At 38.5% G+C, this 24,776-nt stretch overlaps 1 protein-coding gene across 3 annotated transcripts in view; it reads left to right on the top strand.

Moving 5' to 3' along the window:
- Window positions 1-2,131: 2,131 nt before the first annotated feature.
- gpc6b (glypican 6b) overlaps window positions 2,132-24,776 on the top strand; it is a 61,193-nt gene continuing 38,548 nt past the window's right edge. The window contains exons 1-4 of one of the 3 annotated variants that reach the window (XM_073911522.1): window positions 2,132-2,522; window positions 15,849-16,007; window positions 17,995-18,386; window positions 18,643-18,808. In XM_073911522.1, coding sequence (XP_073767623.1) covers window positions 2,390-2,522; window positions 15,849-16,007; window positions 17,995-18,386; window positions 18,643-18,808 — 850 coding nt within the window. In that variant the 5' untranslated portion in view covers window positions 2,132-2,389. 3 annotated transcript variants of the gene reach the window in all.

Here is a 24,776-nt window from a genome sequence, read left to right as displayed (position 1 = left end):
ATATAAATACACACATTACATTACTACTTACAACCTTAAAAACAAGACAAAGGTGCCACTAAAAATATCAGGTGATTGGAATTGGGCTGTGATAAACAATATAGATGAATTAAATTGCTATACATATCCAAAGTTTAGAACTTGAATCCCATGCAGTGAAATTAGCATAACATTTCAGCATCAAGAGCCTAAAAACAACACCGTCCACAAAAATCACTGAGAGCTATAATTAGAGTTGGGTTAGAGAGAAGGATGTGTGTTTACACTGATATACATGCTGTATTTCCCCACAGTTCTCCTTCTGCCAGCTTCACTCCCACACTCTGACTCATGTGCACACACACACACACACACATACATACATACACACACATATATATATATATATATATATATATATATATATATATATATATATATATATATATATATATATATATATATATATATATATATATATATCACTGGACACATTCGCTACAGGGGAGCTTCTGTATTATAAAATATAAACCATTGTATTACATGTAATCTGGATCATGCAGTCATTTTACAAAACAAAATACTTGTAATTAGAGTAAACTACTTTTTAAAATACTTGTAATCAGACTAATTTATGACTAGTTTATGGATTACATTTACACAATGGTGGTAAACTGTTGATTCTCCTAACATTTCTCTATTTTAACATTTATATTTTATATTTTAATTAACTGCTTACATTTGTGTTTCTTTAAAGGTTGCAGATCTGGGTATTGACAGATTGACAGATTGGAAAGTATAAGCAGTTTTCAATAAATTGTTAACATAGAGTCACTGGCCACTTTAACAGGTCCAACTGCTCGTTAACGCAAATGTCTAATCAGCCAATCACATGGCAGCAACTCAATGCAATTAGGCATGTAGACATGGTCAAGTCGAACTGCTGCAGTTCAAACTGAGCATCAGAATGGGGAAGAAAAGGGATTTAAGTGACTTTGAATGTGGCATGGTGGTTAGTGCCAGACGGGCTGGTCTGAGTATTTCAGAACCTGCTGATCTACTGGGATTTTCACGCACAACCATCTCTAGGGTTTTCAGAGAATGGTCTGACAAAGAGGAAATATCCAGTGAGCGGAAGTTCTGTGGGCGCAAATGCTTTGTTGATGCCAGAGGTAAGAGGAGAATGGCCAGACTGGTTCCAGCTGATAGAAAGGCAACAGTAACTCAAATAAGCACTCGTTACAACCGAGGTCTGCAGAAGAGCATCTCTGAACACACAACACGTCCAACCTTGAGGCGGATGGGCTACAGCAGCAGAAGACCACACCGGGTGCAGCTCCTGTCAGCTAAGAACAGGAAACTGAGGCTACAATTCACACAGACTCACCAAAACTGGACAATAGAAGATTGGAGAAACGTTGTCTGCTCTAATGAGTCTCCATTTCAGCTGCCACAATCAGATGGTCGGGTCAGAATTTGACATCAACAACATGAAAGCATGGATCCATCCTGCCTTGGATCAACAGATTAGGCTGGTGGTGGTGGTGTAATGGTGTGGGGGAGATTTTCTTGGCACACTTTGGGCTCATTAGTACCAATTGAGCATCGTGTCAACACCACAGCCTACCTGAGTACTGTTGCTGACCATGTCCATCCCTTTATGAACACTGTCTCCATCTTCTGATGGCTACTTCCAGCAGGATAACACACCATGTCATAAAGCGTGAATCATCTCAGACTGGTTTCTTGAACATGACAATGAGTTCACAGTACTCAAATGGCCTCCACAGTCTCCAGAACTCAATCCAATAGAGCTGGGATGTGGTGGAACGGGAGATTGGCATCATGGATGTGCAGCTGACAAATCTGCAGCAACTGCGTGAAGCTATCATGACAATATGGAGCAAAATCTCTGAGGAATATTTCCAGTATTTACTATAAATTACTGTATTTTTTCATGTCAATCATTACTAAATCTTTTTTTGTTTGTTTTATTTTTAAAAACGTGCATAAAGAAATGTATGCATTAGCAGCTTTACACCTGTAAAAAAATAGATTCTATAAACATTGAAAGGGGTTGTTTAAGAGGTCAGTGGGTTCAGACCCTCCCAGACAACAATTCTCAAACCCCATTGCTATTACACGCCCTGACACATTCATTTGTGCCATGCATCTCTCCTCGGGTAAAACGGAGCACGTTCATCCCCGTGTGATGACGTATGCAGCACGCTGTCCTCAGTAAACTCTCCTCTCCGTCAAACCCGCGCACAAGTAAACTCTGAACTGAAGTTGCAAGATCTACTCGCGATGCTCTCCGCCGACAAACCCAGAGCAGATTTCACCGCAGAATAGACAGTCTGGAGGATTGTTTGAGATCTGCCGCGGAATAAATCTTCAGGAGCTGCTGGTGATGTGGGCTGTGTGCGCGCTCGTACTGCTGTGCGTCCCCGCGAATGTGCGCGCGCTCAACTGCAGCCTGGTGAAAGACGCGTACAGCGCGCTGGGCTTCAGTTCTGATGATGTGCCCGCGGAGCAGACCTCAGGTACTTTATAACACACAGACAGGCTTTAATGATCAAATTATACTTGATTAATTACTTATAGTAGGTTATGTGCACTATAAAAGAATGTAGAGTTATTTTAAACACTAAAGAAATCTCCTCAGACCTCAGGTATACCCGCGCACTTTAACACACCGCGTTCCCAGGTAGTAAAATAGGCTACTTGTCATATACTCTTTAAAAAAGCTGGCTAAATTCAACCTAATTTCTGGCTCAATGTGTGACCAATGACCACAAAAGTGCCAATTAAAATGTATACACATCTATATTTATACATAAGCTTTATAAATGAGCTTTCCATTGGATGCATGGTTCGTTTTGGTTGACAGTATTATTAATATTTGAATATATATGTCTTCTGGAGGAATATTAGAGTATTTATAATTGACCAAGCAACTTCTATGACTTTTTAACAGTGCTTTTTATAGGTTGTGTGCCATATAATAAAACACTTTATTCAAGGTGCGAATTACAGGGGGGTTTGGGGGGGTTAACCGCTCTTAATAACACTTGATTTCTTATTAAAGACGTCAAATTAAAATGTATAAGGGGGTCAGTCTTTTAATACCGAAAAATAATTTACTCTGATTTGTATAATTAAAATAGCAGATAATATAAATATACATTTGACCATCCCTATAAAAGGTTCAACTGTTGTTAATGCATAATCATGCCAATCATTTTATTCAAGTCTGAAATTGGCAGATTTAGAGCCCCGATCGTGTTCACAAGACTTTGCTTTCTTGTAAAATAGTTGTTTGTATCTACATAATTTGCCTAAAATAAAGTCAAATATGATGCAGTTTGACCTACAGTAACATCTGAAATAGCTCATGAGAGTATATTGTAAGTCAGAATACACTAAATATCCCTCAAAACATACATAAGCTTTAATAATAAACTAGACGTAACTAAAAATAAACTCATAAATGACTGAAGCATGTATTACACAAACTAACCAAAACAGTTGAGCCCCCCCCCGCACACTTACTTTAATCCAGTTTTAGGTGAAATATGTGACCCTGGAAACCACTAAACTAAGAGTAAATAAGCTTTCTATTGATGTATGATTTATATAGGACAATATTTGGATGAGAAATGTTAGAAAATCACTTTATATCACACCCGGACAGGCTTTAATGATAAATTTATGCTTAATACAATACTATTATGTACACTATAAAAATGTGGGGTTGTTTAAATCCAATTTTGGGTGAAATCTTTGACCCTGGAGACCACAAAACCAGTTATAAGTGTCAGTTGTTGGAACTTGATGTATAAGTCAAGTGCAAACTTTTTGTTTTAATGCAATTTTGGGTGAAATATGTGACCTTGGAGTCCACAAAACTAAGAATTAATAAGCTTTTCATTAATGTATAATTTATATAGGACAATATTTGCATGATAAATGCCTGAAAACCTTTCCCAGAGATGGGTTGTGGCTGGAAGGGCATCCGCTGCACAAAAACTTGCTGGATAAGTTGGCGATTCATTTCGCTGTGGAGTTGTTTTAATCCAATTTTGAGCAAAATATGTGACCCTGGAGACCCAAAAGCTGGGTTACACATGGACACTTACTTTAATCCAGTTTTAGGTGAAATACGTGACCCTGGAAACCACAAAACTAAGAATTAATAAGCTTTTCATTGATGTATGATTTATATAGGACAATATTTGGATGAGAAATGTCTGAAAATCTTTCCTAGAGATGGGTTGTGGCTGGAAGGGCATCCGCTGCGAAAAAACTTGTTTGATAAGTTGGCGGTTCATTCCACTGTGGCAACTCTGGATTATTAAAAGGACTAAGCTAACAAGAAAATTAATGAATGAATGTCTGAAAATCTGTAATCTGGGGCTTCAAAAAAGACTAAGACAATCTCCTCAGACCTCCGGCTTACTTCATAACACCTGGACAGGCTTTAATGATAAAATTGTACTTGATAATTTACTTACAGTAGGCTGTGTGCAGTGTACTATGCAAATATTTGGAGTTGTTTTAATCCAATTTTGAAGCAAATATGTGACCCTGGAGACCCAAAAGCTGGGTTACGCATGAACTATAAATTGAATTCCAAAAACCAACACATTGTTTGGTTTTGTCCATATATTTTACAGCATTTATGTAATGTTAACTAACAGTTACACCCTTTCACACGGGGAGTCAGCGTCAACGCTTCCCATTCACTTTGAATGGGTGATGCCAGGCATTGCCAAACTGCACTGTGGATCCGTCAGCGCTGTTCAGAGGCGTTGCTCGCTGCAGAAGTTAGGACTAGCTCAACTTTTCAAACATCAGCCAATCAGATCGCTGTATGCAAATACACCAGCTAGACAGTGGCCTATTGCTGACGGAATTTCATAGGCTGACGATGCTATGACAATTGCGGCAACCCCAACTTCAGACACGCCTTCAGTCAAGCATTGACACTGAAGCCCCTGTGAATGGGGCGTTACTGTAATTTGTGATTCACAAGTGTTTTCGGTTTATTTGCAGTTGTTAATTGCATTTTGGGATGTTGATCTCTGCTCTGTCAGATTTTTATATTAAAACATTCAACTCTACAGTTTAATAAAGTGACTTACTGTTATTTAACCCAGACAATATATCACTTTAAACTATTAGAAGTTTGCAAAAAAGGGACTTTTCTGAACATTTTAAGGTTGGAAGAAAGATCAAGATCCCATAAAGCAACTCAAAAGCATAAACAAACTTGAATAAATAAAAACATGAATCTCAAAATACAGAAAACTGCTTAATTACGGATTTTTTTTGTGTGTGTAAATAAGCATTTTGCTTGCAGCTTTAATCTAGTGTTTGTGCTTTGGTTAGAGTCTGGATGAAATGGTTTTTAAAGTTGGAATATGATATAAATGATGTTATTCAGGCTTATGTTGTAAACCATGTCACCCAAAAGAGTTTATAAAATCATATTAGCTGTTGGGTAACTTTTGAAAAAACCTCAGTGACATTGATTTAAAGGTTGTTTTGGGATGTGTTTAACTAGGCAAGAGTGTTCCAAATGTCAGACTGGGGGCAAGTGGTTTTATTTTATGGTGTAATTTCATACTTTGAAAAGCTCTGCAATAATAATTAGACTGTTATATGTACACTCACCCTCCACTTTATTAGGTACACCAGTCCATATGCTGGTTAACGCTAATTTCTAATCAGCCAATCACATGGCAGCAACTCAGTGCGTTTAGGCATGTAGACATGGTCAAGACGATCTGCTGCTTCACAGCGAGCATCAGAATGGGTAAGAAAGGGGATTTAAGGGACTTTGAACATAGCATGGTTGTTGGTGCCAGACGGGCTGCTCTGAGTATTTCAGTAACTGCTGATCTACTGGGATTTTCACACACAACCATCTCTTGGGTTTAAAGAGAATGGTCTGAAAAAGAGGAAATATCCAGTGAGCGGCAGTTCTGTGGGCGCAAATGCCTTGTTGATGCCAGGAGAATGGCCAGACTGGTTCCAGCTGATAGAAAGGCAACAGTAACTCAAATAAGCACTCGTTACAACCGAGGTCTGCAGAAGAGCATCTCTGAACACACAACACGTCCAACCTTGAGGCGGATGGGCTACAGCAGCAGAAGACCACACCGGGTGCCGCTCCTGTCAGCTAAGAACAGGAAACTGAGGCTACAATTCACACAGACTCACCAAAACTGGACAATAGAAGATTGGAGAAACGTTGCCTGCTCTGATGAGTCTCCATTTCTGCTGCCACATTCGGATGGTCGGGTCAGAATTTGGCATCAACAACATGAAAGCATGGATCCATCCTGCCTTGTATCAGCGGTTCAGGCTGGTGTAATGGTGTGGGGGATATTTTCTTGTCACACTTTGGACACATCAGTACCAACTGAGCATCGTGTCAACACCACAGCCTACCTGAGTATTGTTGCTGACCATGTCCATCCCTTTATGACCACAGTGTACTCATCTTCTGATGGCTACTTCCAGCAGGATAACACTCCATGCCATAAAGCGTGAATCATCTCAGCCTGGTTTCTTGAACATGACAATGAGTTCACTGTGCTCAAATGGCCTCCACAGTCACCAGAGCTCAATCCAATAAAGCACCTTTGGGATGTGGTGGAACGGAAGATTCACATCATGGATGTGCAGCCGACAAGTGTGCAGCAACTGCGTGAGGCTATCATGTCAATATGGAGCAAAATCTCTGAGGAATATTTCCAGTATCTTGTTAAATCTATGCCACAAAGGATTAAGGCAGTTCTGAAGGCAAAAGAGGGTCCAACCCAGTACTAGTAAGTTGTACCTAATAAAGTGGCCGGTGAGTGTATATTTTGCTCTTTAATGGATTGTTTTGTTTCATGATTGTTTTATTGTTTATGGCTGATGAAAAGTGTGTTTCGGCTTGGTAAATGAGTATTCAGATAAAAATAGCTTTTAAGGCATCAAAACAATTAAAGGTTTTTATAATAATAATAGACATGTTCTCCCTGTGTTGGCGTGGGTTTCCTCCGGGTGCTCTGGTTTCCCCCACAGTCCAAACACATGAGCTATAAGTGAATCGGGTAAACTAAATTTTCTGTAGTGAATGAGTGTTTATGGATGTTTCCCAGTGATAAGTTGCAGCTGGAAGGGCATCCACGGAGTAAAACATTTGCTGGATAAGTTGGCGGTTCATTTCACTGTGGCGACCCCAGATTAATAACGAGACTAAGCTGAAAAGAAAATGAATGAATAATAATAACAATAATTAATTAATTTTATTTCATGCATAGCAATGCTAGTATTGAATTATTGCATTAAATATAGTGATAAAAATACCTAAAAATGACAAAACAATTATTCAAAGTATATTAAAACTACTTCAAGTAAATAAACATATACCTATAAAATAAGTGTGACTTTTCCTGATTCTCCAGCGTTTCAAACATGTTCAAGGTCTCGTGGCTTTTTACTGACTCATGACTTTAATTGCTGTTTAGTTTTAAAAATAATAATCTCAGGGTTTCCTTTAAAACCAAAATGTCCTTGGTTTAACTTTTGGACTGAGGTTATGAAGTTTACAAGAATTCCAGGCATTAAAATTGAGTCATGGAGCACAGAAAGTTTGAGATCTTCATGTCAGCATGTGTGTGCTTTCAGTGACGTGGACAATTCTTAAAAACTGAATGTACAGCATAAAGCTTTATTTAGTAAAGCTATAAAGCAATAATAATTGGAAGGTAAATTTAGTTTTTATTTGCATAATAGACATCAGTTTAACTAATGTTGTTGTGTGCCTTTGTTTGATAATGAAGTCCAAAACTTATAGTCTAAGGGTGCTTTCACATCTGTAGTTCGCTTCATTTGGTCCGGACCAAGCGCAATAAATGATACATTGTTGCATCTTCTGCCGTCTTTGGGTCGTTTTCACACCACACTGCTGGATTTGGTCCGAACCAGTTGAAGTGAACCAAAATGCAGTCATCTGACAAAATCCACATCTCTCATTGGCCAGATGTTGTTGAACATATTTCCTAAACTGCTTATTGATTGGTCAGAATTCACGTGCGGGAAAATGCCAATGAACTCCTGCAGGTAAACAAAACCTTTTACTCTGGAGGGACGACTGTGCTGGCAGATTGTATCCCTGCTTTAGACAGATTATACATTACGAAAATGAAGCGCAGCCGCAGCTGGAAAACAGTGTTTAATGCATCGCTCGTCACTTCATGAGGAGTCGTGAAATAATTTAGCCAAACTGCGACATGGTCATCTTGCGGAAATATTACCAACGATCCGTCAGGTAATGTTTTCTCCTCTCTCTCTCTCTCTCTCTCTCTCTCTCTCTCTCTCTCTCTCTCTGTTGGTAAAGCGCTGTCAACAAATATTTTTCCTCCATATCCCATAATGCACAGCGCGTCGGCCTACGGCAGCTGGATTAATCCAAAACGCGCAGTACTTTTTGCGGTTGGACCTGTTTTAGTACGGATCATATTCTCACCACAAACGAACCGCTACAGGGTTTGTTTAAAAGCGTACTGAGACCACCTCTTCAAGCAGGTCTCGATACGCTTATTTGGTCCGCTTTTGATGCGCACTCGAGTACGATTGCTGCATTCTCACCTGACCAAACGAACCACACCAAAAGGGGAAACGAACTCTAGTGCGATTCAATCGAACTAAATAAGGCAGGTGTGAAAGCACACTAATATTGAGAGTCAGGGTGCTTTCACACCTGTGAATCGATTCAGTTGTTCCGAAACAGGGATTAAAATTGTTACATTGTTGCTCTTTGCTCTTGGAGCGGTTCGCTTTCACACGACAAAGTTTCTAAACGGACCAAAAGAGCTAAAACAAGTCACGTGTGAGTAAACTCTTCTCACATTGGTCTGTTTCACGGTTTATTTTGCAGAGTCCTGCTCAGCTGTCAGGAGAGGTGGTGGTTTGGTGGTGTTTGACAGGTGTGCGCGCGACGTGTCTGAAGAGTGAGGAAGGATGCGGTGGGGAGGGGTGAGAAGGGTGCGCAACGTATTTGAGGGATTCCAGGAGGAAAACGCACAATTTCTGGGAGATTTGCGGGCATCCGGGAGTCTCTGTGCATTTGCGGGAGACTCACGAAACTTCCAGGGGATTTGGGGTGTCTGGAATGACCTCCCGCCCTACACATAATTCTCTCTTCATATAGCCGTATGCCTTTACGTATCCATAATACCCTGTGAAATAACCGGGCTCAGATCATATTGCTTTCTCACTACAATCGATCCGCTCCAGAGTTTGTTTGAATTGAGCCGAGACCACCTCATTCAAGCGATCTCGGAGCGATTGTTTTGGCGCAGAACCGAGCGCGATTGGTGGATTCACATATGCCAAACAAACTGCACTAACAGGGCAAACGAGACATGTTCCGAAACAAAAGTCTAGTTGTGAAAGCACCCATAGTCTTCCGGAAGTTTCATGAGTCTCCCGGAAATGCACAGAGACTCCCGGATGCCCGTAAATGAGTGATAATCTCCCGGAAATCGCACGTCTTCCTCCCGGCCCTCAAATACGTCGAACACCCTTCTCACCCCTCCCCACCACATCCCTTTTCGCTCTTCAGACACGCGGCGTGCACCCTGTCAAACACCACTTAACCACTACCGTCCCCCTGACAGCTGAGCAGGACTCTGCAAAATAAACCGTGAAACTGACCAATGTGAGGAGAGTTTACTCACACAAGACTTGTTTTAGCTGTTTGCAGTGTGAAAGCGAACCGCATCAAGAGCAAAGAGCAACAATGTAACAATTTTAATCCCTGTTTCGGAACAACTGAATCAATTCACAAGTGTGAAAGCACCATTAATTTTTAATCCTGTGGCCCACCTGCAGTATCGCTGAGGCCCACTTGTGGGCCGCTGCCTACCGGTTGAGAATCTCAGCTCTACTATACTGTACTGCGCTGTACACTACTGTATTATAATCTTCTTTACTGAACTGCTCTCTACATTACTTAACTATTCTATTCTCTGTTATACTCTACAATACTCTACTAAGTAGGGTTGCACTAGCTGATCGTAAGTTCTTTCTTAAACTGGGACGTAAAAGTCACGTTAGGGGCTTTGTTACTAATAGCTAGTTAGGGACCAAGCACCTACGGTAATTTTAGATGTAAAGTTCATTGGCCTCAACACAAGATCAGCATTCACCACATGATCACTTTAATCGGAATTATTGCTTGTAACTTAGTTTATTTGTTGGTAGGTTTGCAAATGTTTACTTTTCATTGCGTCTATCTTAAACTTCAAGCGTTCGCATTTCTCGTGTTCACAGAAGCTCCCTGTGTGATCTAGATCCTGGATCTTTTAATCTTGATAACTGATCTCTCGCTAAGTTGGTTCTTCAAACAAGTTCACGAATCAGATTAGAATGTCTGAATAAACTGATCTGAGATCGCATGGGTGTGTTGTGAAGGACAGATCTATCGATCCTCGAACTCATGATCAGCAATGCAACGATTGGCTGACGGCACAGCAGCGTAATGACATCATCTGATTAATATTCAATTATCCATGTGAGCAAAATTACATCAAATTAGCAGTAAACGTTGTGTTAAATATGACACGCAATAACCTTCCACATTTGTTGTGAGCTGCAGGCTTTACACTTTCATGCGTCAAGAGTATTCATCATGTATTTCAATGCAAATCAGTGTATTTATCTCTACATTTAGAAAAGATTTTCTTTATTATTGTAGCCGTTTTTTAATCGGTGTAAAGAATAACTGGATGTTTACAAAAGCATTTTGATGTTAGTAAAGGCATCTGCAACTTTGTGAAGCATCAAATCACTGGCATATTAACTGTCAAAACATGTTCATGACTGCATAAATGTATTATTGCTTTTAAAAAAAAGTCACATATTGTGCATATTTATTATACACAACCTATATAACTGTATTTATTTTATTAATAACTATAACTTTATATATATAGTTTAAAAATATGTACAATTTTCCCAAGTGTATATAACTACTACTGTAAGAAAGTATCAGAATTCGGATCATACTTTCTGTATTATCTTTGCTTGAACTGAGCCGATCTAATCCTGTTTATTTGAATTGAACCTGCTCCCGATCAGGTTTAAGCTAGCAGAACTGTTGCTATGACAACAACTCTCGGATCTGCTTTGAAGAACGAAACGATCCTGGATTGTGTCAAATCGTCAACATCCAAATCCAGCTAACTGAGTAATCCACGTACGAAGAACGGACCCCAAAAGCACCGCTCGGTGACGCACAGCGCCATGCATTTTAGAATTCCAAACACAGGTTTCCATCAGGGTACACACAACGGCACTCCAAGTCGGCGGCTGTCCACGGCGCCCAGCCATGATTCAAGACATTTCATGTTTTTGTGTTTTCATGTTTCCACATAGCTCCATCTGAATAGTGTCACTTTAAATAACATCCGAATGTGTGTGTCTGGTGTGCTGTGTCGCGGCTCTGCTGCCTTTGTCAAAGTTAATTCAGTGTGCGTGCTTCATAATCTCGATGTACAAGCTCTGCACTTTAAACTAGCACACAGTTGCTGTAAAACTATACAAAGACACAAATGATTGTGTACTCTCTGTTTGGTCTGTGTCCGAGTCGTACATGTACGGCTGAATGCTGATCCTCTCACTCATGTTGCTTCTCTCTGTCTGCCTGTCTGTTGCCAAACACAGAGCGGGGGAACTCTTGGCTCCCCGCCCAACGTAACAAGGGGGCAAAGTCGAAACAAATTTTCATGTGAAGCAACACAACCCTAAAACAGTGAGCTGTGTACACGCCCCCAACATGACACTTTTTAACACATATTTAGTGAAGTTTATTCATAAACAAATTTCGAGAGGATCACGTGCTTATGATTGTTCACAGCTGTTCCAACTTTAGCTAATGACTGATTATCCTATCAGACGATCCTTAACTCACTATAAATAACCAGACTTTTCTCATCTCAATATCTTCGTCTTGAAGAAACCCCCCCACACCACCTTACTTTCCCTCCTTTCAAACGGGCGTCACGGTGGCCAGCGATTAGCGCTGTTGCCTCACAGCAAGAACGCTCCTGGTTTAATTCCTTTCCAAACCAGACGGCATTTCTGTGCGGAGTTTGCTCGTTCTCCCCGTGGTCGTGTGGGTTTTCCCCGGGTCCTCCGGTTTCCTCCCATAGTTCAAAAACAAGCACTCTAAACAATTAATCAAAATACATTAGCTAAACTCTGAGTACACCTTTCAGCATACATATCCGACAATTAGCTACAACAAGCAAGAAGAGGAGTCATCGAGATCTACCTGAGCTCAAACTCCCCTCTCGCCTTGCAACGGGAGGGAGCCCAGGGCTCGAGGATCTTATAAGCTCAGGGCACTCTCCTGGGACAGCACGCCAAACTAGCTTTACTATCAATCATCAGCTAAGTGTGAACTCTTAAATTCATTTATTCATTTTCTTGTTGGCTTAGTCCCTTTATTAATTCGGGGTCGCCACAGCGGAGTGAACCGCCAACTTATCCAGCAAGTTTTTACATAGCGGATGCCCTTCCAGCCACAACCCATCTCTGGGAAACATCAGCACACACATTCACACACACACTCATACACTTCGCACAATTTAGCCTACCCAATTCACCTGTACCGCATGTCTTTGGACTGTGGGGGAAACCAGAGCACCCGGAGGAAACCCACGCGAAGGCAGGGAGAACATGCAAACTCCACACAGAAACGCCAACTGAACCGAGGTTCGAACTAGCGACCTTCTTGCTGTGAGCAATGCCTCGCCCCTTTTTAACACATAATAATTACAAAATCTGAACTGTGTTTTGAACTGAATCTAAACTCACACTCAGAATAACCAAAATCTTAATATTAAATCATAAAAAGAGGTAAACTACGTGCCCTTTAACTTGGTGCAACGGTCCCCTGTACTGTACAATACTATAAAGTGCTCTGCTGTACTCTAGTCTTCTTTACTGTGCAGGACTCTACAATACTCAACTCTTATACTCTACAATACTCTAAACTCTACTGTACTCTAACTTTCTCTACATCTCTATTTTTCTCTTCTTTACTCTACAATGCCGTGCTGTTTCTACTGTCTAGTCTTCAGTTCTCTTGTCTATTTTCCCCTTTTCTACTTTAATCCTCTCTACTGTACTCTCAAAGGTTACTCTGTGTTTGTTCTCTGTCCTCCTGGATTCACTGTTAGCCGTGCTGTGATGGTGACTGCATTTGCGTCAGAATCATGTAACAAATCACCGCAGTCTTTCATCAACAGGCTGACATTATTTTAACTTGATGTTTTCCACCTTTAATACACTTTTCATGTTGATTTATGTGATGTCAGGCTGAGGAGGTTAGATTAGCCCTGGTTTAATGGCAGGTTGTGTGTGTGTGTGTGTGTGTTATTTTGAGCTTTAGGTAATCATGGACAGCCGAGGTGTTGGGAAATGGGGCTTTTTCTTTAAAACATTGAGCCCGAAATGGAAACAAAGGTCAGAAAGTGATGTGCTCTGACAGCTTAAGAGGATTGAGTGTGATTATGGACATTTTTATGTGCAAAAATCAGATGTTTTTGTACCTGAACATGGCAGGTTCACTTCAGATTAATATTTCACTCTAAAAACGACAACATCAAAACATTATTTGCTCGTTTACAAAAGCAACAGTCATGCAGCATGTGTCAAAGCATCCAACCATCTGTTTTTAGTTTTGTTTACTGTTTGCTAGATTTTTTTTGTTTGATGTTTGTTTGTTTGCTATTTTTTTCTTTGCTGTTTGTTTATTTGCTCTTTGTTTTGGTTTACTAATTGTGTTTGCTGTTTTTGGTTTGTTTGTTTGCTGTTTGTTTTTGTTTGCTGGTTTGTTTGTTTGCTCTGTTTGTTTTTAAGTTTGTTTATTTGTGGTTTGTTTGTATGCTGTTTGTTTGTTTGCTTGCTTGCTTGCTTGCTGTTTGTTGGTTTGCTGTACTTTGCTGTTTGTTTTTGTTAGTTTTTTTGTTAGTTTGTTTTTGTTTGCGGTTTGTTTGTTTTTTGTTTACAGTTTGTTTGTTTGTTTGCTGTTTGTTTTTGTTTGCTTGCTGTTTGTTTGCTGTTTTTGTTTGCTGTTTGTTTGCTTGCTTTCTGTTTGCTGTTTTTGTTTGCTTTTTTGTTTGTTTGCTGTTTGTTTGCTTGTTTGTTTGCTGTTTGTTTGTTCGCTGTTTGTTTTTGTTTGTTTGTTTTTGTTAGTTTGTTTTTGTTAGCTGTTTGTGTTTGCTGTTTCTTGTTGTTTGTTTTGGTTTACTGTTTGTTTGTTTGCTGTTTTTTGTTTGTTTGTTTGTTTGCTTGCTTGCTGTTTGTTTTTTTGTTTGTTTCTTTGTTTGTTTGTGTATTTGCTTTTTTGTTTTTGTTTGTGTATTTGCTTTTGGTTTGTTGCTTGTTCGCTATTTGTTTGCTGTTTTTTGTTTTTGTTTGTTTGTTTTTGTATATTGTTTGTGTTTGTTTGTTTGTGTTTGTTTGCTGTTTGTTTGTTTGCTTGCTGTTGGTTTGCTTTTTTTGTTAGTTAGTTAGTTTGTTTGCTGTTTTTGTTTCCTGTTTGTTTTTGTTTGTTTGTTTGCTGTATGTTGTTTGTTTGATTTGTTTGTTTGTTTGTGTTTGCTGTTTGTTTGCTGTCTGTTTGTTTGTTTGCTGTTTATTTGCTTATTTGCTGTTTATTTGTTTGCTGTTTGTTTGCTTGCTGGTTTGTTTGTCGTTTGTTTGTTTGTCTTTGTGATTAGTTTATTTTTTTATTGTTTGTTTGCTTTTTGTTTATGTTTGCTGTTTGTTTGTTTTTTGCTGTTTGTTTTTGTTTGCTTTTTGTTTTTGTTTGTTTGCTTGCTTGCTGTTGTTTGTTGTTTGCTTTTTGTTTATTTAACTGGTTGATTTTATTGCTTTATTTTATTTGTTTTTTTATTGTTTGTTTTTCATTTATTCTGTTTTATTTGTTTTATAGTTAGGTTTGATTTATGTATTCTTTTGTTTCATTTTAGAAATGTTTGTCAATGTATGCATTTTTTTCAATTATTTTAATTCATTGTTGTAAGGTAGTTAGATTAAACTGTATAAGTAAAATTTTATGTGTGTGTGTGTGTGTGTGTATATAGTGTGCATTTAAGATTAAATGAAACGTAATTTCATATATGCCCTATTCCGATTACTGTACTGTATTTTTTCAATTATATTCTTGCAATATACAGCATTTGCATTATGATTAAGGTTTTTATTTTATTTTACATATTTTTCTTTTATTTCTTTACTTATTTTTAGCTTTTTTTGTCGTACTCTTATCTAGTTTGGACTGCAGTCATAATTTCAGCGTTTCACCATGATACGACTGGTTTCATCATGTGTTTGTGATGAGTTTAAATCTGTCCTCAATTTAAACACCAGTGCAATTTAGGAAACTTCTCAAGCTAAATTGAGCTAGCATGAAATATGCAAATCCGAAACAAAACAAAATTATGGAAATGACCAATTTCTGAGAGAAAGCATAAGCTCTGCTACCCACATGAACACAGCCGAGGGAAGAGGAGAGGACTGAAGAGACTGTGAATGCTGCTGTTATCAGAACAAAAGGATTATTTATAAATATATAAAACAAATGCTGGAATAGTTGGCAGTTCATTCCGCTGTGGTGACCCTTGATAAATAAGGGAGTAAGGAAAATTAACGAAAACAGTTTTGGGGAAACTTAGAAACATTTAAATTCTCAGGATTCTTTGATGAACGAAGTTAAAAAGAACAGATTCTTTAAATGGAATAGAATAGAATTGATTCTATGTGTGTGTTTGTGTGTGTGCGTGCGTGTGTTTCTTCAGGTGAGGATCTGCGTGTTTGTGCTCCTCTGGAAGCCTGCTGTAACACTCAGATGGAGGAAAGCTTCAGTCACAGAAGCTCTCATGACTTCCAGAAGCTTATGGACGATGCCAGCGAGGAGCTCAGAGACACATTTATGAGCGGACATAAAAGGTTTGATGGTACGATTTCTTCTTTAACATTCATTAACTGTACTGAGGACTCTATTCCTCACTTGTTTCATACAAACAACTAATTTAATAGTAATAATAATAATACTTTTTTTTATTTGTATAGCACTTTTCAATTTAAGTGTATATGTATAGTGCTTTTTACAATTCTTTAATATAAGTTATTATATGAGCATACACTCACTGGCCACTTTATTAGGTACACCTGCCAAACTGCTTGGTATGGCAAATTTCGAATCAGTCAATCACATGGCAGCAACTCAACAAGTCATTACTCCCAGCAGGATAACGCACCATGTTGTGAAGCATAAATCATCTCAGACTGCTTTCTTGAACATGACAAATCATAACAATGACAAAAAAAATAACTTATTTCAGCATAGTAACTCATATGTAATATAACGGCATGTCGAAATGACTTATTTCAGCATAGTAACTGATACGTAATATCGGTATGCTGAAAAAACTTATTTCAGCATAGTAAATTATACGTTATAAATCAGTATGTCGAAATAACTTATTTTAGCATAGTAACTCATACATAATATATCAGTATGATAAAATTACTTATTTCAGCATTGTAAAGCATACGTAATTCATCGCCATGTCGAATTAACTTATTTAAGTGTAGTAACTCATACGTGATATATTGGCATGTCGAAGTAACTTATTTCAGCATAGTAACTCATACGCAACAACAGTATTTCGAAATAACTTATTTCAGCATAGTAAATTATATGTAATATATCGTTATGTCAAAATAACTTCTGCATAGTAACTCATACATAATATATCAGCATTTCAAAGTAACTTATTTTAGCATAGTAACTCATACGTAATATATCGGTTTGTCGAAATGACTTATTTCAGCATAGTAAGTGATTCGTAATGTATCGGTATGTCGAAATAACTTACTTTAACCTAGTAACTCATCCGTAATATATTGGCATGTCAAAGTAACTTAATTCAGCATAGTTACTCATAAGTAATATATCGGTATGTCGAAATAACTTATTTCAGCATAGTAAGTGATTCATAATATATCGGTTTATCGAAATAACTTACTTTAACATAGTAACTCATATGTAATTTATCGGCATGTCGAAATAACTTATTTCAGCATAGTAACTCATACGTAATATATCGGCATGTCGAAGTAACTTATTTTAGCATAGTAACTCATACGTAACATATCGGCATGTCAAAGTAATTGATTTCAGCATAGTAACTCATACGTAATATATCGGCATGTCGAAGTAACTTATTTCAGCATAGTAACTCATACGTAATATGTCGGCATGTCAAAGTAATTGATTTCAGCATAGTAACTCATACGTAATATATCGGCATGTCAAAGTAATTGATTTCAGCATAGTAACTCATACGTAATATATCGGCATGTCAAAGTAATTTATTTTAGCATAGTAACTCATACGTAATATATCGGCATGTTGAAATAACTTATTTCAGCATAGTAACTCATACGTAACATATCGGCATGTCGAAATAACTTATTTCAGCTTAGTAACTCATACGTAATATATCGGCATGTCAAAGTAATTGATTTCAGCATAGTAACTCATACGTAATATATCGGCATGTCAAAGTAATTTATTTCAGCATAGTAACTCATACGTAACATATCGGCATGTCAAAGTAACTTATTTCAGCATAGTAACTCATACGTAACATATCGGCATGTCGAAATAACTTATTTCAGCTTAGTAACTCATACGTAATATATCGGCATGTCAAAGTAATTGATTTCAGCATAGTAACTCAAACGTAACATATCGGCATGTCGAAATAACTTATTTCAGTATAGTAACTCATTTGTAATATATAGACATGTCGAAGTAACTTATTTCAGCAAAGTAACGCATACCTAATATATCGGTATGTCAAAATAATGAGATATATTGTCATAATAAGTTGTTCTTTTTTATTTTAGTATTTATACATTTATACATTTTTTTAGATTTCTTCCTGGAGCTGCTGGAGAGCACCGAGCGCTCTCTGAACGAGATGTTTGTCCGCACTTACGGTAAACCGTACCTGCAGAACGCCGAGGTCTTCCAGAGCCTGTTCTCGGAGCTGCGGCGTTTTTACACCGGCGGAAACGTCAACCTGGAGGAGATGCTAAAGGACTTCTGGACACGATTACTAGAGCGCATGTTTCAGCTGCTCAACTCTCAGTTTCAGATCACGGACGAATATTTGGAGTGCATCGGTAAATACACGGAGCAGCTGCGGCCGTTTGGAGATGTGCCTAAAAAGCTGAAATCACAGGTGACTCGCGCGTTTATTGCGGCGCGCACATTCGTACAGGGACTTGCGGTCGGACGTGACGTCGCTAACAGAGTCGCTCAGGTGAGATGGAAAAACCCTAAATTGTGTTTGTGACTTTTTTTTTATATCATTTTATTTTATGACCCCCAACCTCTTCTTGAAATTTTTTTTTCTTCTCTAAATAATTTTTTTATCTCTAACTTTTTTTATTTATTTATTTTTAAAAGTTATATTCAATTGTACGAATCAAAACTATGAGACATCCAGTGTCAGGCTGTAGCGTCACTACAAGTAGTGTGGTGACTGTTGTATTATTGCCGCGTGTGTGTGTGCGCAGGTCAGCATGAGCTCGTCGTGTGTCAGCGGCTTCACGAAGATGCTCTACTGCTCGTATTGTCAGGGTCTGTTCACACTGAAGCCCTGCAGAAACTACTGTCTGAATGTCATGAAGGGCTGCTTGGCAAACCAGGCCGATCTCAACAACGAATGGAGCAAATATATCGGTAAGAGGAACACACACACCTCGAGCACACACACATTTATACGGGGTTTTGATGAGGTCAGTAACCTGTATGCTTGGCTGTTCTGTATGTAAACTACAGCACAATTAACAAAAGCACAGATGCATCATAAAACAGTCTTCAGACACAATGATTCTGACGGATGGATTGATGGACGGAGGGATGCATTGCTTGATAGAATTATGGATTGATTGATGGCTAGATTTATGGGTTGACAGATTTATGGATGAATGTATGGACGGATAGATGGATTAATTGATAGATTTATGGATGGATGGATGGACGGATAGATGGATTAATTGATAGATTTATGGATTGATAGATGGTTAGATGGATGGATGGACGGATAGATAGATGTGGGGACGGATCGATGGATAGAATTATGGATAGATGGATGAATGGATTGGATGGCTGGATGGATTTATGGATGGACTGATGGATGCATTGATGGATTGATGGATAGATTTATGGATGAATGGATAGATTGGTTGACAGATGTTTGAATGGATTTATTGATGGACTGATTTATTGATAAATGTATGGACGGATGGATTTATGGATGGACTGATGGATGGATGAATGGATGGATGGATAGCTGTATGTATGGATAGATGTATGGACAGATAAATGGATTAAGGGATGGACTAATGATGCGTCGACAAATGGATGGATGGATGGATGGATTGATGGATAGGTTTATGGATGAATGGATAGATGGATTTATGGATAGATGTATGGATGAATGTATAGATGGACAGATTTATGGTCAGATAAATGGATTTATGGATGGATGGATGGATGGATTTACGGGTGGACTGATGGATGCATTGACAGAAGGATGGATGCATGGATTGATGGGTAGATATATGGATGCATGGATAGATGGATAGATGGATTTATGGATCAAAGGATAGATGGATTTATAGATTGATGTATGAATGGACAGATGGATGGATTAATGGGTTGATGAATGGATGGATAAATGAATTGGATAGATGTATGGATAGATTCATGCAGGGCTGGACTGGGGCAAAAAAATCGGCCCTGGCATTTTGGGCCAGAGCGGCCCACTAAATTAAATCAAAATGCTATCTATCTATGCACGTCCAATATTTTAATCAACTCATATTCTATAAAACACAAAAGCCATATATATGAAGTAAATAAATAAATACAAACTTTAATCTCAATTTAATTTCTGTATACTGTCCATAAAGATATTTGTTGAGTTCTAACAAATACACTATTCATTCATTTATTTTTCTTCGCATTAGTCCCTTATTTATCAGGGGTTGCCGCAGTGGAATGAACTGCCAACTATTCCAGCATGTTTTATGCAGCAGATGCCTTTCCAGCCACAACCCAATATTGGAAATCACCCATACACTTTCATTCACACACACTCATACTCTACAGCCAATTTAGCTTATTCAACACGCTATTCACTCAGCCTATATTCAATAATAAACATAACAAAAACTGCCTGCTAATGCATGGCTAAATCTTCAAAGGGAACTGTTACATTTTAACCTCTTTCACCTCTTTTACCTCATCCTCATCTAAACAATGAAGACATAATATAAGTCAAATTTGTTTCATTTTGATATTATGATTAACACCAAACAGCCTCGTGTAGCTGCATATTTATATGAGCATCATCTCCACTCTGCATATTTATAACAAAACAGGGCTTAAATATAACTGCCTCCTTTCATTTCCATTGAAAAGAATGATCTTTACCCCGTCTCTTTTGCAAAATATCCGTTTTAATAACCAATAATGGCCATTATAACAGTATACGTACATTAAATTTAAACGATAAAGGTAAGCAATCAGTCAATGTGCAGAATCAGTGTATGTGGTTACATAAATGAATATATTAGCTTATCTTTGCACTCAGCCAAAACAGTTAACTGATAACAAGTGATTCAAATGACATAAGAATTGTTAGATAGAGACAACAAGATGATTTCAATATCACGTTTAGCAACTATAGGGAGATGAGATCCTCCAGCAGATGAACTGTCTGACATGCACTATACTCTCAACTGGGGTTTATGCTCACCCGCTGAACTACTGGCTCTTGGCAGAGAGTGGGCATGTGTGTGGTCACGTGATTTGCACTTTTAGCCCTGTACTAGGATGAACGGAGAACTTTTCAGAACCGCTAAATGAAACGCCGGTGTATTTCCCGCGATTTCTCTGCGCCTCCCTTGCGTTTCTTCTCTCTGACTCTCGACTATTTTGACAAATACACACAGACGACGCACGCTCACACGGAGTCCAAAATAGGAGTTTGTGATTGGACCAGCCCAACGTCAATACCGAAAAGAGCCAATGGGCTGCAGAGTGTCACATGGGCCGGCCCGGTCTGTCTGTCCGGGAAAAAAACATCTCACTTTCAAGTCACAGATCACAGCAGCGTCAATTAATAAGGCAGAAAAAACGATAGGCTGTTACGCCTTTTATGGGCCGATCAGATCATAAGACGATTATCAGCCCAGCCCAAAAAGTACGTCGGCCCACCGGGAAAGTGCCCGCTCTGCCAGATGGCCAGTCCGCCCCTGGATTCATGGATGGACAGATGGATAGATAGACAGATAGACATATAGACAGATTGATGGACAGATAGATGGATGGACGGATGGACAGAAAGATAGATTTATGGATAGATAGATGGATGGATGGATGGATGGATGGATGGATGGATGGATGGATGGATGGATAGATAGATAGATAGATAGATAGATAGATAGATAGATAGATAGATAGATAGATAGATAGATAGATAGATAGATAGATAGATAGATAGATAGATAGATAGATAGATTAATGGATGGATGGATGGATTTATTTATAGATTTAGGGATAGATGGATGGATGGATTGATTTCTGGATGGATGGATGGACTGAAAGATGGATGGATGGATGGATAGATAGATTAATGGATGGATGGATAGATGGACAGATAGGTGGCTTTATGGATAGATGTATGTAGATTAATGGATGGATGGATGGATGGATGGAAAGACAGATAAAATGATGGATGGAAAGACGGATAGGTGGCTTTATGGATAGATGTATGGATTGATTTATGGATGGATGGATGGATGGAAAGACAGATAGATTTATGGATGGATGCAAAGACGGAAAGGTGGCTTTATGTATGGATTTGTTTGTGGATGGATGGACAGTTAGATGGATGGGTGAATGAATAGATGGTTGGATGAATGGATGAATAAATGGATTGTGTAGATGTATGGATAGATTTATGAATGGACAGATAGACAGATGAACAGATAGACATAGAAAGATTGATGGATAGATGTATGGATGAATTAATAGATAGTTGGATGTATAAATTTATGGATGGACAGATACATAGATGGATAGATGTATGGATGGATTTATGGATCTTGGATTTATGGAAGTATGGATGGATTTATGGATAGTTGGATGGACAGATACATGGATGGATGTATGGATGGATTTAAGGATTGATGGATAGATGTCTGGATGGATAGATATTTTATTTTGAATATTGTAAGCTTTTGCTGCATACATCATCATGTTTCAGGATTATTAAATTTGTAGAAATTTCATATGATTTTAAAACAACCAGCACTGTGTAAAGAGTTAAAAAAGAAAATACACAACCGTGACAGCAGCTAAACTTGCTTAATAAACTTACTTTACATGATTTAAAAAATACTTAATTGTTATAATAAAGATGAACTTAAATGATAAACTCCGAACTAACCGAATCAGTCCTGCAAAATAATCCAATCGGAGACGCATGCTGCTGTAAATAGAAAGAGGCTCATTTTTCAGCTCTTTTCAGAGTTTGAGCTCCGTCTCGCTGCAGCTGTCCTTCAGGAATTTTCTCGGTTTATTCCAGGCAGATTTTGGGCAGAGCTTTTGGTTTGGCTCGGATGGGCACAGCGGGACGTTTTTAACATTTCTACCATAGTGCCGAAATGGGGGAAGTCCAGTGTCCTGCTCCAACCCAAAGCCTGAGTCACCGAGAGCACAGTAAATCACAAAACTGACCGACACACACACACACACACACACACACACACACACACACACACACACACACACACACACACACACACACTGCAAAAAATGCTTCTCTTACTTAGTTTTAACTTGTTTAAAGTGCAAATATCTAAACATGCTTAAATGAAGAAGCTTTTTTCTAGACAAGTCAAAAATATTGCCTTGTTTTCAAAATAATGAGTCAAAATTAAGTTAGCTTTTAACTTAAAACAAGCTAAATTACGGAACCCCGGAAGGGACGTAGTGGAGGAGAAAAAAATTGGCTGGGTGAAAAAAAAATAATGGGTGAAAGAAAAATATGAAAGAACTTATATTTCTAAGTTTTGCATTCCCTCGCAAAGATGTTTTGCGTTCTCTCGCAAAACTGTTTCTCCAAAAACACTTCCTGTTCACTTCATTCACGTAAACCCTCCCATATTTTACCATTCTACCCCACTTTCTTTACATTACTGTGCGCTGATCGTCGCCTTTCACTTTGCAACCTCTGAACCAGTGAATGCATGTGCGCTGACTGACAGACGCGCTTCGTACAATAAACTGATCCCAGATCAGCGTCTGTACGCGCCATTTAAAGGGACACTTCTGTTATCAAACAAGTGAGCAGCAAATGAATCTCATGTTTTGTTTAGTTTGATATCAGAGGTGTCTCTGTAAGAATGCAGATCTATAATGAAAGCAGTCCATTACTTTAGAAACTGTTTGTGCTCATTTAAGAGAAAATAAGCAGTTTAAAATAAAACATGCAGGACGGAGATGTTTCATATTATTAGTGTATTTGTCTGTTTAAACATACACCCGCTCCTCTGTAAATGGCATGTACAGACGCTGATCTGGGATCAGTTTATTGTATGGAGCGCGTCTGTCAGTCAGCGCTTATACATGCATTTTCAGAGGTAGCATATGAAAGGCGACGATCGACGCACAGTAATGTAAAGAAAGTGGGGTAGAATGGTAAAATACGGGAGAATTTTGGCAAAAACGGGAGGGTTTATGTGAGTGAAGTAAACAGGAAGTGTTTGTGGAGAAACCGTTTTGCGAGGGAACGCAAAACTTTGCGAGAGAACGCAAAAACTTAGAAATATATATTTTCCTTCCACCCATTTTTATTCTTTCACCCATTTTTTTTTTTTTTCACCCAGCCAATTTTTTCTCCTCCACTACGTCCCTTCCCGGGTTCCGTACAAAATAGAGTGGCACGGTGACTGGATGCTGAGAAGGATGCTGGTTCGAGTCCCTGCTGAGCCAGTTGACAGGATTGCAGACCCCCCTACCTCCTCCAGTGCGTGAAAGCACACGAAGGCGTTTGGATGAGGGGATCGGTAGTGATTGTTTATGTGTAGTTGTGTAAGTGTGTAGAAATCAAGTCAAACTCCATAATCCAATCCGAATTATTTTTCCCACACCACAAGAGAACAGATAGACAAAAGTTTGACTTACCACCCACATGCAGTCAAGACAGTTGGTTGAAACAGCTGAAACAGAGTCGATATATTCCAGTTTCTGCAAACAGTAAAATACATAAACTATTTCCTCTTCTTCTTACAAACCAAAAGACGAGCCCCCAATTTATGTTACGACCTCAAAAATGTCTAGGGCTGAAGTCGAACATAAAAATTATAGAGAAAATAAATAAACAGTTAGCAGGTTTGATTTTTAAATGACCTTTAAGGTTCTTTTATTGTGAGAAGGTGGAAAAGGTTTGTATTTACAATAAACAAATAAATGAGCGCAAACAAAAAGCTTCAGGGCTGAGCAAGGCCAAAATAACAAACAAAACATTTACTAACTCCACCCCGAAGATAACTTACCTACTGAATCAAAAGTAAATGAAGAAAATAAATTACAAACACTACCCTTACTCCTTAACGAAAAAACAGGAGAAAATCAG

The sequence above is a fragment of the Danio rerio genome, chromosome 9 (assembly GCF_049306965.1).
Source record: "Danio rerio strain Tuebingen ecotype United States chromosome 9, GRCz12tu, whole genome shotgun sequence".
Classification (NCBI taxonomy): domain Eukaryota; kingdom Metazoa; phylum Chordata; class Actinopteri; order Cypriniformes; family Danionidae; genus Danio; species Danio rerio.
The sequence above is the reverse complement of the archived record's forward strand: the minus strand, read 5'-3'. Positions and strand labels throughout refer to the sequence as shown.